The 19,663-nt window shown below is 42.4% G+C and overlaps 1 protein-coding gene across 1 annotated transcript; it reads left to right on the top strand.

The window, feature by feature from the left end:
* Positions 1-2,702: 2,702 nt before the first annotated feature.
* On the top strand, positions 2,703-13,206 carry LOC129454234 (uncharacterized). Its single transcript, XM_073865659.1, has 9 exons — positions 2,703-2,832; positions 2,922-2,997; positions 3,221-3,574; positions 3,651-3,872; positions 3,958-4,284; positions 4,355-4,564; positions 4,652-4,739; positions 4,824-4,887; positions 12,455-13,206. Exons 2-8 carry the CDS (start codon positions 2,937-2,939, stop codon positions 4,870-4,872), a joined length of 1,311 nt encoding a protein of 436 aa, XP_073721760.1. The 5' UTR covers positions 2,703-2,832; positions 2,922-2,936; the 3' UTR covers positions 4,873-4,887; positions 12,455-13,206.
* The last annotated feature ends 6,457 nt before the right edge of the window (positions 13,207-19,663 follow it).

The raw sequence follows: 19,663 nt of genomic DNA, 5'->3' as shown, positions 1-19,663 counted from the left end.
AAAGGTGCCATTGCAAACATCACATACTTGTTTACTCGCGCATAAAGTTATCTCCAAAAAGACGCGAGTGTGTGCTTCGTCAGTGTGACGGGATCGAGGTCCAAACGCACACAAAAACACAAGATGCCTCATATTTGACGCGCTTTGTGGTAAAATTATAAAGTATGCTCTCTCGCCTGTAAATACAAGTCATCTCCAGGCGCTTATGTTTTCTTTGTGCTTCCGTCAGACGCGGTCGACGGCCAAACGCACACACAAACACACAATGCCTCATATTTGACGCACTTTTGTATTAAGACGGATCTAAACACATCTAAAACCCTGTTTGTTCGCGTATATCTCTGCACGGTAAGTTTATTTAACGCAGGATCACGCATGGGAAGGCATTTCTTTTGTGTTGCTTTCACAAACAAACACGTAACAACGCGTCGTCTTACTGCCTAAAGGCTCATTAGCCTATGCAGCTCATTATGCAAGTGTTTTGTTCTTCAGCTGTCAATCACAGACTATTCAAGAGCATCCAGCCTCCTTGCATATTGCCTTCCTAACCAAAAAGTGACTTTGAAATTGTAAATCAATATTATTGTCTTATGTAAATGAGTAAGCAGAATGATTTTCACATCATTTTAAAGAAAAAACTCTAGACTACTAGATCCTGTTTTGAAAAGTCTTGGGAAAACATGTTTAGTATGAGTTTTTTTTTACTTATATCAGTCACTTAAAAATTTAGCTTTTTCAAAAACCACGCATAAACATTTTTCTCTCAAAAATACAAACATGTACATACATGTTGATCATATAGTATAGTAGCCCAGTTTGTGCTGAACACAGTGTTATAAGACTTTTGCCATTATTATGTTTTTGAGCAACTGAAAAAAGCACAAATGTCAGTGCATGTCAAAACTTCTCCAGGGCCCTAAAAACCCCTTAGACCCCAGAGGGTTAAAAACACTGGCGGCCAGTGACTTTTTTGAGAGCGCACATCATAACATGTAACTGTATTTAACCCGTCATGTGTGTGGTTCGTCATGTCAAAATATTTGTTCAGCACGTCATGTTAATTTATGTGCATCACTTGTCAGGTCAAAATAGGAGCCTGCTGTGGACACTTCAAAGGTGTTTATAATAAAAGAGATGCTCATGTTTTGCCAGATACTCACTTAATCTCAAGTGTAATCAGAGTTTAGTGTTAAATTAATGCCTTGCAAGTATTTTGTAAACATGAAAGTCTCTTTTGTCATAAACCCTTTTGATGCGTATACAGCAGGCATATATTTTAAATGACGCATGATGCATATAGGTTCACATGATGCAACAAACACGTATTTTGACATAACGAGCCACTCACATCACACTCAAAACTACATTTTGCACCGCTCAGAAGATAAGTCACTGGCCGCCACTGCTCAAAAGTATACAGATCAAGAGCTCTGATCTTCAAAGGAAAAGGGATATAGGGATGATCACTTCAACCACTAATTCAATAACTAGGTACTGTAGCTAGGGAACTGATTGAGACACAAGGAAACTCTTAAGAAACAGTGTTTGTGCAATTTATGTGTGAGCGTGTGAAAATCCGCTCTGGTGTCAGCTTTATCCTGCCACATACAGTGAGGAAAATAAGTTCTCCCACTTAGAAATCATGAGGGGTCTGAAATTGTTATCATAGGTGCATGTCCACTGTGAGCGACATAATATAATCTAAAAAAATCCAGAAATCACAATGTATGATTTTTTAACTATTTATTTGTATGATACAGCTGCAAATAAGTATTTAAACACATGTCTATCAGCTAGAATTCTGACCCTCAAAGACCTGTTAGTCTGCCTCTAAAATGTCCACCTCCACTCTATTTATTATCCTAAATTAATGCACCTGTTTGAGGTCGTTAGCTGCATAAAGACACCTGTCCACCCCATACAATCAGTAAGAATCCAACTACTAACATGGCCAAGACCAAAGAGATGCCTAAAGACACTAGAGACAAAATTGTCCACCTCCACACGGCTGGAAAGGGCTACGGGGAAATTGCCAAGCAGCTTGGTGGAAAAGGTCCACTGTTGGAGCAATCATTAGGAAATGGAAGAAGCTAAACATGACTGTCAATCTCCCTCGGACTGGGGCTCCAGACAAGTCTCAATGATCCTAAGAAAGGTGAGAAATCAGCCCAGAACTACACGAGAGGAGCTGGTCAATGACTTGAAAAGAGTTGGGACCACCGTTTCCAAGGTTACTGTTGGTAATAACTATAAGACGTCATGGTTTGAAATCATGCATGGCACGGAAGGTTCCCCTGCTTAAACCAGCACATGTCCAGGCCCGTCTTAAGTTTGATCCAGAGGAGTTATGGGAGAAAGTCATGTGGTCAGATGAGACCAAAATATAAATTTTTGGTCATAATTCCACTAAACGTGTTTATGTATGTTGTATATAGTGGTTGCATTTCTGAAATTTAAAAAAATCTTGATTATGTATATGCCCGACAAATGCAGCTTATGTGTATGTATTGTGGATATAAATAGTGTACAGTATAAATATCTTCCTAGATATGGACAACTGCAATGTTTTCATTTGTTTATAAAAATGAAAATGACAAAGAAAAGTTCTCAGTTACATGTGTTCTCTAAGGGAGTGCTTTATAAATTGGAAACTATAAAACATCATATGCATTGGTAACTACCAAACATTCAGTTTGTTAAAAGGTCATTTCCTCATCACTGCTCTTAGGAAATAATAGGAACCAGACATCATAACATGGGTTGCAGCAGCTTTAACTAACTTCTTTTCTTCAAATCAACAAGGGACGTTAAGTGATCCCTGCATCATATGATGTACGTATATCTAAGCTTTTAACTGAATCAACAAACAATTAAATGTGCATTGTCTTTTAGTCTGGACAAAATATGATGTTGTTTTGCAGTGTCAATTTATACAAATGAGAGACATCATGGACTTCATCTCAGTCTCATTACTGATCCTACTGCTACACACTCCAGGTAAGGTTAATTCCCTAACAATTGAACATGAGAAGAACAAGAAACGTCTGAATTTGGGTTTGTTGACCAGTGCGAATTGGCCTTAATATGAGAATGTAAATGTTGTATAATTCATTGCTAGTAAGTGAAGTATGAGTTGCCCTTTCTGGGTTTAGGATTTAAGTGTTTTCTTAAGTATCTTATGAGACGGATCTGTCTTATATCTCGTATGTAAACATTTCAGTTTCAGGCTCTTTCAAATTTCTTTCCTGGCATGAGACTTGTCAGGAATACAGTATTTGTGCTTTAAAGCAGACCAAAGTGACACTGAGGTGCTCTTACTTAAAAACTAACATCAAAACTGGGTTCTGGTTTAGCAAGAAACAGAGAAAAAACTGGAGAAACAAAGATGAACCTGAAGATTTGACTTTAGATTCAGATTACTCAGGACGAGTGGATCAAGAGATCACTAAGTACAACTCAGAGCTCATAATATCAGATGTGAGAGAGAGAGACAGTGGAGAATATCAGCTCATGTTCATTATGAAGGATGGAGTTAAACATCTCAGCTCAGTCACAGTCAATCTAACAGTCACAGGTACATTTACATTCTCATCAGTATCGTTCAGATTATTTTAATTTTTAAGTGTTTCTCAATGTTTAACTTTATTCAGTTCTGCAGGTGAAGATACAACAGGAATCTACAAAGAAAAATGAGAAATTACAACTTACTTGTGACACCTCCTGCACTTTAACCTCAAAACCTAAGGGTTTTAGCTGGAAAAAAGATGGACAACATTTAAGAGAATCTACAAGCATTTTTGTGTCATCTGGCGAATATGCTGCCTATTCCTGTTCTCTTAGTACAGACTTTAAAATCTCCTCTGCCCCTGTGTGTGAGTTTAACATTTACTTACATATGAACAAACATTTAATTGCATTACTGCTTTATAAATATGTGTGCACATGTGGCTCTTTCAGGTCTTTCTAACAGTAGCTGTTGGGATGTGTCTTACACCTCTACAAGAGTTTGTGCTTTAGTGGGATCAACAGTAGATATTCACTCTTCATACTCACATCCCACTGGATATACAGTAGAAGAAACATACTGGCATTTACCATACAACAAAAAAGACAAATTTCAGGACCTGCGTGAGGATCATCAGTTTGCTGGTCATGTGGAGTATATGGACAACACACTGAGAATCAAAGACGTCAACATGAACGACTCAGGACAATATCTATTCAGGATCAACACTAACAAATCAAAATTTTCTGGTTTACCTGGAGTCATTCTTACTGTTACAGGTAACTGCTTGTTCTTTATCAGTACCAAGACTCTTTGTTTTTTGTTTTTCATGGTGACCTTTCTTATCAGATACACGGGTGACGAGCAACCTAGCCACTGTGATGGATGGAGAAAAAGTGATATTAAGCTGTCTAACCAAATGCACTCTGGATAGCAAACATACTTACATCTGGTATAAGAATGGACAACAGGTAACAGATGGATTGACATTATTAAACAAGCTGTACCTGGACTCAATCAACAGTGAGGAGCTACAAGAGTATTCCTGTACTGTAAGAGGTAACACAACATCTCATCATACATCTGACTTTGGTGTTAAAACTTCAGCTGATCGATCATTCGCTAATTTTTTGTTACTCTTTGAAGTGCAAATGGATTCGGCATTAGGTCAATACACAGTCACTCTGTTGGTGTTTTTACCTCAGTTTCTCCTCATAGCAGCTGTGTGGATGTGGTAAGTAAATTCAGTATTTACAATATAATGTGATTATAAGAGTGACTTTGTCTGAAATGAAGACTGTGAATGTTGGTCCAACAGGTTTTTTCTTATTAAGAAAAGATTCTGCTCATCTAAAGAAGCAAACTGACATAAAATCAAAGAGGTAGGAAATTCTTTCTGACTGTGAAGGTTTCAGTATTACACCCAGTATTGTGTTATTAAAGGAAACACCACAGTTTTGAATATTTTATTATTTTCTTACCTCAACTTAGATTAATTAATATATACCTATCTTTATTTAATGAGTGCACTTCATCTTTGTACAGCCCATTATGGATTTGTTAGCATTTAGCCTAGCCCCATTCATTCCTTAGGATCCAAACAGGGATGAATTTAGAAGCCACCAAACACTTTCATGTTTTCCCTATTTAAAAACTGTTACATGAGTAGTTACACATGAGTAATATGGTGACACCAAATTAAATGGGGCGATAACATCAACGTAACATCATCACTTCTGACTCCTCCCCCTCTCGCTCAAACTTCAGTCAATATTACTGCGCCCGAGCTCGAAGTGATGCAAACTAAGTGCTCTTCCGCCACACAATATAGTTCTCATTTTTTATTCATTTTACTCTTTCCCGCCAGCCTTTTTTGAAAAGTTACCCGCCAGCATTTTTTTGTGATTTCACAAAATGCCTTCCAGGAAAATTTTATTCTAAAAATATTTAAACATACAAATATATCAAATGAAAGAACAGACCGTCTGCTTTTAGACAAACAATAAACAAACAAACAATCAAAATGGGAAAAAACTTTATATCCTATCTTTTTTTTCCTTGCTTATAAACTTAAATATGAGTATTTTTCTTCAAAAATACAAACATTTTACCAAAAAGCTGAAATAATTGCTTTTTTGTGTAGGAATTTTGAGATCAGATTCAGAACGAATATCAAAACATACACGGAGTGTAAAATTATTAAATAATTTTTTGCTCCAGTTTTTTTATAAATTGGGTAAAAGCCCCATCTAGTGGATAATCACAGTATTACAGATTACCATAAAAACTCATCAGGAACACATATTTTTCATCCAAATATTTTCTCTTAACTCTTTCCACGCCAACGTTTTAAAATATGTTGCCAGCCAGTGCCAGCATTTTTAATGATTTTCACAAAAGTTGAATGCCTTCCAGAAAATGTTCTTCTTTAAATATAATAACAAGCAATATATCAAATGAAAGAACAGACCTTCTGCTTAAAAAAAGTTTTATCCTACCTTCATTAGTTATTTTTTATCACCTCTCAAATATGGGTAGGTTTCTTCAAAAACAACAAATTTTTAGCAAAAAGCTGAGATAATTCAATTTTTTAAAGGACTTTAGATAGAGATAAAATTCAGAGCGATCTTTAAAACTTACACGAGTTCTTTCTCTTTCACATGTGGCGTTACTTCCGGGTTGTATAATTACCTGGTGGGTGTCAGGAAATACTTCGGAGACAAATGCAAGTTAACAGAGTTTATTTAGAAAAATGAGAGAGATGGAGAGCAAAGTCACTGGTAATCCACACACGCTCTCCGTCGAGAACACCAGCACTGTCACCCACACGACAGAGGGATGAAACACGCCGCCCTGACGGCGGATGACAGGCGGAGATGGAAGATGGTAATCCAAGTTCACCGACGGAGTAATCCACTGAAGATTCCTGATGCAGATATAGACACCCGGAAGTAACTGGTATACCGCCTAATGACGAAGCGAACCAGTAGATCCGAGAGACAGACAGTCATTAAAGTCAATGTAATCCACAGTCGTGAAAATGTATAATCCACTCACGGGTGAAGAAGTCAGCCGGTGGGAAACTGAGACAGCTGGTGTACCGCCTAAAGACGAGGCGAACCAGTAGATCCGAGAAACAAACAGTCAGTAGAGTGAAGTGTAATCCACAAGCGAGCGGTCCAGGCGAAGACGCGCCTCCGGATGCCGTAATCCAAACCTGGGGTAACTAGAAGAGGAAACAGGGAAACGTCCGACAAGACAAGGCAGAGTAGCAAGACTGTGACCAAACAAATGAGCGCGCAACGAAAGACAGGACTACGTGCAATATAAAGGAAAAGGTAAACGAGACACCACCGGTGAACAATCATCGAAACAAGGGGGCGGAGTTAGTGAACACACGAGGAACCGGCACCACAGGTAAACAAACACACACACACATATATCCCACACACAGCCATCGATCACCCAGCAGTCATGACAGTAGCCCCCCCTCCACGACCGGCACCAGACGGACCAGGAGACTCACCCTGTCGCCGACGGAGGTCCTCGATCAACCCAGGATCCAGTATATCCCGAGCCGGAACCCAGCTCCTCTCATCCGGACCGTATCCCTCCCAATCCACCAAATACTGAAATCCTCTGCCCCTGCGGCGAGAATCTAGTAACCTCTTAACAGTATAGACAGGGGCACCATCCACTAGACGAGGGGCGGGAGGGTTAGGGGCAGAGACAGGAGGATTATAGCGGGCAAACATCACAGGTTTAACCTTGGATACATGAAAAACAGGGTGAACCCGACCAAGAGAAAGAGGTAACTTAAGCTTTATCGTCACCGGATTAATGACCTTAGAAATGCTGTATGGCCCAATGAATCGCGGAGCCAGCTTACGAGAAGGCTCACGGAGAGACAGATCCTTGGTAGAAAGCCATACCCTTTGACCACAAACGTAACGGGGTGGAGGTCGCCGATGACGATCAGCTGCAGCTTTGGTTCGTCTGGAATTAGATAATAATAGAGTCTTAGCTCTCCTCCAGGTGCGTCTGCACCTGCGTACGAAAGCTAACGCAGACGGAACCGCTGCCTCGGGCTCCTGTGATGGAAACGGGAGGTTGATAACCGATGGAAAGTTCAAACGGGGACAAATTGGTAGACGTAACGGGAAGAGAATTATGAGAATACTCAACCCACGGAAGCTGATCGCACCAGGAATTCGGATATTTAGACGACAGACAGCGAAGCGTTCTACCGAGATCCTGATTAGCCCGTTCGCATTGCCCATTGGTCTGCGGGTGATAACCAGAAGACAAGCTGGCCGTAGCACCAATTTGTCTACAAAACTCCTGCCAAAAACGAGAGATGAACTGAGGACCCCTATCTGATACTACGTCAGTCGGAATACCATGTAACCGAAAAACATGATTAATCAAAACCTGAGCCATCTCCTTTGCAGAAGGAAGCTTGGGCAAAGGAATAAAATGAACCGCCTTAGAAAAGCGATCCACCACAGTAAGAATAACAGTGTTACCATTAGATGCCGGTAAGCCGGTGACAAAATCAAGGGCAATATGAGACCAGGGGCGGGAGGGCACGGGCAAAGATTTTAGCAGACCAGCGGGTGGTAAATTAGATGCTTTATTACGAGCACAAACCGAACAGGCTAATACAAACTGTCTGACGTCTGTGGCCATAGAAGGCCACCAAAAACGCTGACGGACGGCAGCCAACGTTCTCCGAATACCTGGATGGCCGACAAACTTGGACTCATGACCCCACCGGATGACATCGGAACGTAACCGCTCAGGAACCCATAGGCGACCCGCTGGACACCCCTCCGGAACTTCCCCCTCCCGACCGGCCTCTCTCACCCGCTGTTCGATTCCCCATACGAGGGCGCCGACCACCCTCCCCTCCGGGAGAATGGTCTCAGTCCGCTCTGAATCAGACTTCTCGAACAGACGGGAGAGAGCATCAGGTTTAGTATTCTTCGAGCCAGACCGGTACGAGAGAGTGAAGTTAAAACGATCAAAGAAGAGTGCCCAACGAGCCTGCCTAGATGTTAGTCTTCTGGCTGAACGGATGTATTCAAGATTCTTATGATCCGTCCAGACCAGAAAGGGCTCCGAGGTTCCCTCCAACCAGTGACGCCATTCACCCAAAGCGAGTCTAACCGCCAACAGCTCCCGATTACCTATGTCGTAATTACGTTCTGCTGGGTTTAACCGGTGAGAGAAAAAAGCACACGGATGTACTTTCCCATCAATAGACGATCGCTGAGATAAAACGGCGCCTACCCCGACATCAGATGCATCCACCTCCACTATAAATTGTTTAGCCGGATCGGGAATAGAGAGAACAGGCGCAGAGATGAACCGGGACTTTAACGCATCAAAGGCCACCTGAGCCTCTCTATTCCAACGGAAACATACGTTAGGTGAAGTGAGAGCGGTAAGAGGTTTAGCGATCTGACCAAAATTTCTGATGAAACGCCGATAAAAATTGGCGAACCCCAGAAATCGCTGAAGCTCTTTCCGAGTGTCGGGTACTGGCCAATCGGCCACCGTCTTAACTTTAGCGGGATCGGGACGAATCTCTCCCTCGGCAATAACGAAACCCAGAAACGAAACCGACTTTCTGTGGAACTCGCACTTCTCCGCCTTAACAAACAATTGGTTCTCTAAAAGCCGTTGTAAAACCATGCGAACGTGCTGAGTGTGTATCTGCATGGAGGGAGAAAAGATGAGAATGTCATCGAGATACACAAAGACAAATCTGTTAATCATGTCACCCAGCACTTCATTGACCATGGTCTGAAAGACAGCCGGAGCGTTACAAAGCCTGAACGGCAGAACGGAATATTCCCAGTGTCCTGAAGGGGTATTAAAAGCTGTCTTCCACTCATCGCCCTCTTTAATACGTACCAAGTGATAAGCGTTACGCAGATCTAGCTTGGTAAAAACGCACGCTCCCTGTAACAACTCGAATGCTGATGACATTAATGGCAAGGGGTATTTATTCTTAACAGTAATGTCATTCAGCCCTCGATAATCAATGCATGGACGAAGAGACCCGTCTTTCTTCTTAACGAAGAAAAATCCAGCACCGGCTGGAGACGAGGAGCGGCGAATGAGACCGGCTTTAAGAGCGTCATTGATATACTTGTCCATAGCCTCTCTTTCTGGTTTAGATAGGGAAAATATACGACCCTTAGGCGGAGAAGTGTTGGGAAGGAGTTTGATTTCGCAATCATACGACCGATGAGGAGGCAGAGAAGTGGCCCGGGATTTACTGAAAACCTGCTGCAGATCCGAGTACTCCGCCGGGACCCCTGAGAGATCGACAGCCGGAACCTGTGAAACAGAACAAGAAACCGAAGAAGGAGCAGGACCAAGACATGAAACATAACACGAAGACTTCCAAGATAACACAACATTGTTCTGCCAATCAACGTGAGGATTATGTTTAGATAACCAGTCATGGCCTAAAATGACTGGTGATTGTGAATCATCTAAAATGTAAAATTCAATCTCCTCACGATGATTGCCAGAAACAAACAAACTCACAGGGGGTGTACGATGCGTGATCACAGCCATATGCTGACCCTTCAATGTCCAGGCAGACAAAGGAGAGGAAAGAGGGATGAATGGAATACCCCAGGACTTGGCCAACCCAGCATCCAAAAGACACGCCTCCGCACCGGAATCCAGCAACGCCTGTGAATGATGGGAATTAATAATGACAGGAAGAGTGGTACTGCTTACGGGAGATTTAAATGACGATGCGCCCACCGAGACTCCCAGGTTCATCGGCGGGCGTGAGCTTTTACCGGACATGAAGCTGCCAGATGCCCCGACTTGCCACAATATAAGCAGAGACCATTAGACAGACGACGACTTCTCTCACCAGCAGAGATGCGAAACTTGCCCAGTTGCATAGGCTCCTCGGTGGAACTCTCCGAGACCATCTCCCCTGATTCTGACGTCAGATGGCGAAATGAACGACGCAGATCTCTTTGCCGATGGCGAGGCTCAACCCGCAGAGCCAAATCGATGGCAGCTTCTAGTGACGGGGGTGGCTCTCTCAGTGCAATCTCGTCTTGAATCGCCGGTGTGAGACCCTCGAGGAATTGAGCTCTTAATGCCGCGTCATTCCAGTTGCAGCAAATAGCGAGAGTCTTAAATCTAATAGCAAAGTCAGTAACAGAGTCATTACGTTGCCGTAATCTCACCAACTCGGCCGCTGCCATGTCTCCCTTGAGTGAACGATCAAATAACTTCAACATCTCCTCCTGTAGAGCCTCAAATGATAATGTAAATGAAGCCTTAGCTCCCCAGGCAGCCATACCCCAGTCTCTTGCTCTTCCCGTGAGTAATGTCAGAACATAAGCCACCTTGGAAGTGGATGAAGAAAAGCGACGGGGTTGAAGTGCAAAGACGAGAGAGCACTGTTGCAAAAAGGACCGGCAGGTGTTGGGATCGCCGTTGTAGGTAGGAGGTGTTGCCGTATGTGGCTCCCGTTCAGTTGAAACAGCTCCTCCGGGTGTAGCAGGAGGTTCCCTGTTCGGTGCCACTTGGTCCAACCGATTACTGAGTTCCTTGAATTGCTCAGACAAAATGCTGAAATCTCTGGCCGCAGCAGACAATAAAGAAGAGTGTTGTTCAATGACCGCCCCCTGCTGGTGAAGGGCGGTCTGCACCTCCAGACTCTCCAAACTTGCTGCCTCCATTGGTGGCGCGCTCATCTGTCAGGAAATACTTCGGAGACAAATGCAAGTTAACAGAGTTTATTTAGAAAAATGAGAGAGATGGAGAGCAAAGTCACTGGTAATCCACACACGCTCTCCGTCGAGAACACCAGCACTGTCACCCACACGACAGAGGGATGAAACACGCCGCCCTGACGGCGGATGACAGGCGGAGATGGAAGATGGTAATCCAAGTTCACCGACGGAGTAATCCACTGAAGATTCCTGATGCAGATATAGACACCCGGAAGTAACTGGTATACCGCCTAATGACGAAGCGAACCAGTAGATCCGAGAGACAGGCAGTCATTAAAGTCAATGTAATCCACAGTCGTGAAAATGTATAATCCACTCACGGGTGAAGAAGTCAGCCGGTGGGAAACTGAGACAGCTGGTGTACCGCCTAAAGACGAGGCGAACCAGTAGATCCGAGAAACAAACAGTCAGTAGAGTGAAGTGTAATCCACAAGCGAGCGGTCCAGGCGAAGACGCGCCTCCGGATGCCGTAATCCAAACCTGGGGTAACTAGAAGAAGAAACAGGGAAACGTCCGACAAGACAAGGCAGAGTAGCAAGACTGTGACCAAACAAATGAGCGCGCAACGAAAGACAGGACTACGTGCAATATAAAGGAAAAGGTAAACGAGACACCACCGGTGAACAATCATCGAAACAAGGGGGCGGAGTTAGTGAACACACGAGGAACCGGCACCACAGGTAAACAAACACACACACACATATATCCCACACACAGCCATCGATCACCCAGCAGTCATGACAGTGGGTAATAGCGATACTGCGGAAAGTCGGAAATTCTCGTCATTGCCAGGGAAGCCTTTTCTCTTAATTGACGAGTTATCTCGTCAATGGCGGGGAAAGAGTTAACTGACGAGAGAACTCGTAAATGGCGGGGAAAGAGTTAAAAATGGCCACATTTTATTTTGTGCCACCATACTCGTGTAACTACTCATGTAACAGTCTTTAAATAGGGCAACATGAAAGTGTTTGGTGGCTTCTAAATGAATCCCTGTTGTGAATGGATGGGGCAAGGCTAAATGCTAACACATTCACGACATGCTGTACAAAGATTAAGTGCACATATTGAACCCTAACCTCTACGTTGACGTAAGAACATTATAAAATATTGAAAAACAGTGGTGTTTTCCTTTAAATGTTCCATCTTCTCTCTGTTTGTCTGGTTCTCCTAGAATCAAGTGTGCATCATCTGTATGAAGATCAGCTGCTCTCAGTATCACAACAGCTTCCCTTCACAATGTAAACAACAGGAATCATGACATCATATATTTCCATAATGAATTGGACCCTACTAAACAGTGATTGGGGTGGCACAGTGGCTCAGCTGGTAGCACTGTTGCTTCACAGAAAGAAGGTCCCCGGTCCAATCCTCGGCTAGGTCAGGTGGCCTATTGGTGTGGAGTTTGCATGTTCTCCTTGTGTCTGCGTGGGTTTACTCCAGGTACTCTGGTTTTCTTCCCACAGGACAAAAACATGCAAGTTAGGTGATTTAGAGATGTTCCGTTGGGCGAGCTGGTGACGTTTTGTTCATGGGTGATTCTTAGGGTAAAGGTGTGAACCTTTCTTTATTTTTATGATGAAGTTGTTTCAGTGAGGCTATCATGTTCAAATCTGGGATTTGTTTACAGTTGCCCTTTTTTGCCTGATTGTAACCTTTCATGTTTATATTGTCATCTGAAGGCATTGTTTACATCTGAAGGGACTGCTCCTTCAAATGGCTCTAAATGTATGCATGTGTACAGTAAGTCGAACTTGGTGACTTCAGCTTCCGGCTGTATGCTCTGATTTGAAGTTCGTTTTCTGCAATAAAGACTACTGCTCGAGAAAACCACGTCTCCTGGTCTTTGCTAAAAAGGTTTCCAACACATCCAACAGCAAGAAGTTCATATAGAAAATGGAGTTGTATGTTGTTCATTTTAAAGTGTCTAAGAACCAAGGAGATGTTGTTTTGGCTTCACGTCACTGACAGAAAGAGAAAAGGGAAGGAAATAAAACCACACATACATTTCTTAGTAAAAACTTCAAATTGATGTAATTACCAGATTTTTAAGCCTATTTTGGGGGAATTTTAACTAGTCGGTAGGGACTTTATGATGTTTTATTAACAAAGTTCGGGAGGAACATGTCAAATAAAATACCTAAGTGACTTCAGCTGTTTTCAATCAGTAGTCAATGGCACCAGCCGCTTTCAATCGGTAATCAACAATACACCCAATCAGCTCGAAAGCAAGCCATATATACACAGTTGAACTCACTGAAAATCCTTCGCATCTTTCAGAATCCCTCCTCCACCCCATCTCCTCTCACCAAGTTATTTCCTTAAGGGGGGGATACTCTGTGTTTCAGGCTCATTCCCTGCTCAGAGCCCTCTCCCCGGACAGCACGCCAAATACGTTTACTAATTTAATTCTGTTAACTAATTTGTAAGTGTGAACTCGTGAAAAGCTCCTTTGCACCCTGTTTTTTATTAAACCCACAAAAGTTGCATTGCAAAGTCTTAAAGGAAGTTTTCCCACCGCACAATGTAATACTTTTTACAGGTTTTAAGTTCAATACATTAATTTCAAATTAAGACGACAATTTTCCTAAAGTTCAATGTAGAAAATATAAAACATAGGCAGATTATTGGCTCAGTTTATTAGTAATGAAAGAAACAGGTTTATAAAAATATAAAACATAATCTGTCCTGTGAATGGAGTTGAGACTGTTGCTCAAGAATAAGAGCACTAGCAGTAAAAAGATTAAGATTTATGATTAGATTTTTTTCTGCTGAAAACATAAAAGATGAAGTAAAGATAAGAGACATCTTTTACAGGACTCAGCAATAATTAACAGCTATAAATTAACTTTTAATGTAATAGTATATTGTAAAAAAATAATACGCTTTTGCACACCCTTTATAAGTAAGTTTTACATGGCATAAATTGCTTAAAATTCCATGTGAAACTTACTTAAAAAATAAACGCAAAATTGATGCACTATATTTTTGCGTAAATCCAGCCTTTATTTTTTTTTCGGTGTATGTAATACTTGTCAAATTATGTAAAGTCCAAGCATGTTATGAAATGCTTTCCTTCTTCTTATGCTATGAAAAGTGTCAAAAAGTGAAGGAGAGTCTTCAGCATCCGCTTGAGTATGAGAAAATGAGATAAGATCATTAAATGATCTTACTGCTGATATTTACACAACTTTACAAACCGATTAAAGTCAGAGATCTCCCCGAGCACGTATGTATAGACATGTATATGTATTTAATCTTTAATTTGGAATGTTACGAAAAGAAGCATGTTAGTTTTGTTTTATTTTACTGTAATAACTGTTTGATGAATTGAGCGTCACAATGTTTATTTTTTCTCAGAAATAAGAAAAGAGTTTTGGGTCTTATGTGACTTTCTACAAAACTAAATGATGAACTCCAGACTCTCATCATTGATCCTGCTGTTACACATTCAAGGTATGAACACTTTTGAGTAGATGTGTAGGAGTTTTGTGTCAGTACAAACCTTATTAACACTTGCAGAATTTGGACCCCCAATATTACTGCCTTATAACAATAAACTAGCAGTTTAAAATGTACTGATGTTGCAGATCTTCTGAAGCTTTCTTCTTTCACTAACAGTACACAGCAAAAATAAGTCGACTCTCTCTGAACATAAAGCTATTAGTCTAAATTTCCCATGGCCATATTTGTTCAAGTTCATGTCTCTTAAAGAAACAAAAAGTTAAGTTTACACATTCGTATGTAATGTGTGCAAACTTTAAATAAATAAATCTGTGCATTGATTCATTGAAGAAATAAATAAATTAAATAAAACACCTCTACAAAAAAGGGCACTACGGAGTGTAAGGGCAATAAGGGCAGGTCCTCTGCACGGTTTAATCCCCACCTGTGCATGTGTCTGTTTCATTGAGGTTGAATTTATTAACATGCATTAGACAACTAAGGCAGTTTATAGAGAACATTATTGGATTTTCCATTTGGAACTCAAAAATATGCTTACATTTACATTATACTGTATGCTACAAATGTCAATAATATTTCATATTTATTTTCAGGGTCCCTAACATTGGGCAGCTTTAATGTAAACTGTTATAAAGAGAATGTCTGTGCTGTGAGAGGGGGCCGGGTAACAGTGTACTGCAATTATCCAAACAACAAAATAATCACTGGGTTCTGGTTCAGTCAGAAACAGAGAACAAACTGGAGAAACAAAGATGAACCTGAAGATTTAATTTTAGATTCAGATTACTCAGGACGAGTGCATCAGAGGATCACTGAAGATCACTCACTACTCACAATAAGAGATGTGATGGAGAGAGACGGTGGAGAATATCAGCTCATGATCATTATGAAGGATGGAGTTAAACATCTCAGCTCAGTCACAGTCAATCTAACAGTCACAGGTACATTTACATTCTCATCAGTCCAGTTAAACTCTTTTCATTTCTCATCTAATGTAAGATTTTGATTATTTAGGTTTACAGGTGAAGATGGATCCTGAATCTACAGGACAGCGAGTAAAACTGAGCTGTGATTCCTCCTGCCCTTTCACATCTGAAAATGGTTACCGCTGGTACAATAGTGAACAATTTTTAATAGATAGCCAAAGCATATTTGTATCACCCAGTGGAAACAATGAAGATTTTTCCTGCTCTAAGTCTCATTCATTGCCCTCTCAATCTGTGTGTGAGTCTGACATTTATAAAACATTTAAATAAAAATGGAAGAACAAACTTTGCAGTTTTCTTGTTGATTCATATACAGTATGAGTGTGTTTGTAATTGATTGTGAATGTTACAGCAGTATTTTGTGACTCTTTCAGGTCTTTCTAACAGTAGCTGTTGGGGTGTGACTTACGCCTTTACAAGAGTTTGTGCTTTAGTGGGATCAACAGTAGATATTAACTCTTCATACTCACATCCCACTGGATATACAGTAGAGAAAACATACTGGTATTATCTTTATCGTGGGCAACTCAGAGATCTACGTGAGGATCATCAGTTTTCTGGTCGTGTGGAGTTTGTAGGAAACACACTGAGAATCAAAGACGTCAGCATACGAGACACTGGAGAATATCACTTCAGCATCATCACTAACCCATCAGATGCATTTTTTGGTGTCCCTGGAGTCACTCTCACTGTTACAGGTAACTGCTCATAATAAACTCTCTGTAATGCAGCACTCATTATACTGAAGCATTATAGCTCGAGTAGGAGTCTGATATCAGCATGACTGTGATTAGATTTAGGCCATGCTTTACCGATTGGGCTGATATCAAACATTTCAGGATTAACTTTAAAAAGCAGTTGACGTGAACTCTGTTATATGAAATCTCAGATACACAGGTGAGAAGCAGCCCAGACCCTGTGATAGATGGAGAAAAAGTGATATTAAGCTGTTCAACCAGATGCCCTCTGGATAACAAACATACTTACATCTGGTATAAGAATGGACAACAGGTAACAGATGGATTGACATTATTAAACAAGCTGTACCTGCACTCGGGTAACAGGAAGGAGCTACACAAGTATTCCTGTACTGCAAGTGGTAACACAACATCTCATCATTACTTTACTGTTAAAACATTTAGTTGGTTACACCTAAAAAAGGAAGTTGTTTTTAACTTACATTTTTCTCCTAAAGTGAAACACAACTTTCAGTTTTAACAGTTTTTTTCTGGCAGTGTCAGAAATTTATAATGATCCTATGACCTACACCTACTCAGTAGTAAATTAAAATTCAATGGCCAAAAGCCTGCAACAAGACGATGTGGAAGAAGGCCAACACCTATCTCTGCAACATACTGGAAGGGATCAGAGGCACAGCCATGAAAAAGTTGGAAAGGATGAGCGATCTTTCTAGTCCTACGGCATGAAATGATTTGGAGTGGTCGAAGACAAACAAGCTACTTGTTCAATCCCCACCAAGTCCAGAATGCAGACAGAGATAGATCGCCTAGTCAAGGAGAGGAGGCAGTTGAAGAAGCAATGAAGGAAGGCCATAGAGGAGGAGAAGGAGGGTATAAACCTGTTGCAGAAAGAGATTCAGGGCAGGATTGCAACACTGAGGAGAGCTGAAAACCTCCAGAGGAAGCGCAGAAGGAAGGAGCAAACAAGATCAAGCTTCTACAAAGATCCCTTCAAATTTGTGAAGAGTCTCTTCACAAAGGAAAAGTGCGGAAGTCTCTCAGTGTCAAAGGCCGACCTGGAAGAACATCTGAAAAACTCCTGCACAGATGACAGACACCAGGAAAAAGTTACACTCCCACATGACATGCCACCAGTCAACCCACCAGAGCACGAGCTGTATATCAGTCCACCCAGGTGGGGTGAGGTAGAACAAACCGTGCGTAGAGCAAGGGCCGCATCGGCTCCAGGCCCCAATGGAGTTCCATACAGGCTCTACAAAAACACTCCAGCTGTCCTGCGATTCCTCTGGAAACTGATGTGAGTTGTGTCTTCACGTGGTGTTCCTGGATCTTGCAAATGCCTTTGGCTCAGTCCCTCACAACCTCCTCTGAATAGCCTTTGACTACTTTGGAGTCCCAGCAGCTCTCACAACCCTTGTCAAGGCCTATTTCAAGGGCGTCCATCTCTGTGTGAAAACAGCAGAGTACACAACAGCTTGGCAACACCTGGAAGTGGGAATCATGGCCGGCTGCACCATCTTCCCATTGGCCTTCACCCTGGCAATGGAGGTCATCATTCAGGCCTCTAGATGGACAGTTGGCGGACAGCGAATAAGACCTGGGCTGAGGCTGCCGCCAGTCAGAGCCTACATGGATGACCTCACAACTCTCACCACGACCAAGGTTTGCACTGTACGGCTATTAAGTAAGCTCCAGGAAAACATTGAGCGAGCTTGCATGAAGATCAAGCCAAGCAAGTCCAGAAGTATTTCCATCATCAAGGGGAAGCTGTCTGACCACCGCTTCCACATTGGCAAGGAACCCATCCCAAATGTTTCCGAGAAGCCAGTGAAGAGCCTAGGTCATTGGTATGATGCCTCCCTTAAAGACAAAGAGCAGGTAGAGCAGCTTAGGCAGGAGGTAGCCAGTGGCCTGGAAAACATAGACAGAACCATGCTTCTGGGCAAACTGAAGCTCTGGTTCATGCAGTATGAACTACTTCCATGTCTTCTGTGGCTACTAACCCTCTAAAAAGTCCCACTCTCAAAGATGGAAAAGCTGGAGAGATTGGTCTGCTCCTATGTAAGGAAGTGGCTTGGCCTTCCCAGGTGCCTCAGCAGTATTGGACTTTATGACAAAGGAATGCTAAACCTGTGATGACTGGTTTGGAAAATCAGGAAGCAAATGCAAGATAAATGAAAACAGGTTTATTAAACAGATGACTCAGATGATATGACAGATGACACAGATGGTATGATGGTAAGTTGGACAGACAAAGGCTGCGGTGACGGATCCAAGTGCTCGTGAGTGTAGTCAGACTGACGGATGAAACCGGATACACAGACAGGCAGAACTCCACAGCGAAGACGAGACCACAGGAACACACGACACGATAACACGGGTAGACAACGTAGTATAATCATCTGGCAGTGAGAGGAGAGAATGAGTGAGTATATATGCCGTATGGGTAACTACCACCAGCTGGAGCAAAGCAATCACGCACACCTGCACTCACTCAGATCATTAGCGATCAGACACGCACACACACACTTCAATCATACGGACAGACACAACACAGAAAGTCACGGTGGACTTATCCTACCGTGACAAAACCTGCCCATTACCAGTCTGGTAGAGGAGTACAAGTGTGCCAAAGTCAAACTGGAGATGATGCTTCTGGATTTGAGCGATCCATTTGTAGCCCAAGCTGCCCCCATCTTGGCCACCAGAAGGAAGTGGACCCTGTTGGCTGCAACCAAGCAGGCAAAGGCAGCACTCAGACACAAGGACATCATGGGCCAAGTGCAGGAGGAGAGGAGTGGTCTTGGACTTGGGGCCAGTACACCTATGTGGAGCAAGGCCTCTCCATCTCAGAGACGCAAGATGGTGGTCCAGGAGGTACGTCGGGAGGAGGAAGCAAGAAGGAGTGCCCAAGCTGTGGCACATCAAAGCAAGGGCACTGGATGGCATGGGAAGGAGTGGAGAAGAGGAAGATCTCCTGGGAAGAGATGTGGGAAATGGAGCTAATCAGAGCAAGCTTTACTGTCAGGGCTGCCTACGATGTCCTGCTCTCTCCCACAAACCTAAGCCAATGGTATGCTGAGGACCCTGCATGCCCTCTATGCCAAAGTCTAGCAACACTGAAGCACATCTTAGTGGGATGCAAGATCAGCCTCACCCAGACTGGAAGCTGATGACAGACTTGAACAAGAGACTCTGCTTCCCAGCTGAAATTGCAGCCACCAACCTGCG

This window comes from Misgurnus anguillicaudatus, unplaced genomic scaffold (genome assembly GCF_027580225.2).
Source record: "Misgurnus anguillicaudatus unplaced genomic scaffold, ASM2758022v2 HiC_scaffold_32, whole genome shotgun sequence".
NCBI classification, from domain to species: Eukaryota; Metazoa; Chordata; class Actinopteri; order Cypriniformes; family Cobitidae; genus Misgurnus; species Misgurnus anguillicaudatus.
This window is presented reverse-complemented; position numbering and strand designations above follow the sequence as displayed.

Bases quoted from the DNA above. Each gene is read 5' to 3' on its own strand.
- LOC129454234 (XM_073865659.1), top strand. From the start codon at position 2,937: ATGAGAGACATCATGGACTTCATCTCAGTCTCATTACTGATCCTACTG. The intron at 3,873-3,957 runs GTGAGTTTAACA...TGGCTCTTTCAG, and splicing joins AATCTCCTCTGCCCCTGTGT to GTCTTTCTAACAGTAGCTGT. The intron at 4,285-4,354 runs GTAACTGCTTGT...CTTTCTTATCAG, and splicing joins AGTCATTCTTACTGTTACAG to ATACACGGGTGACGAGCAAC.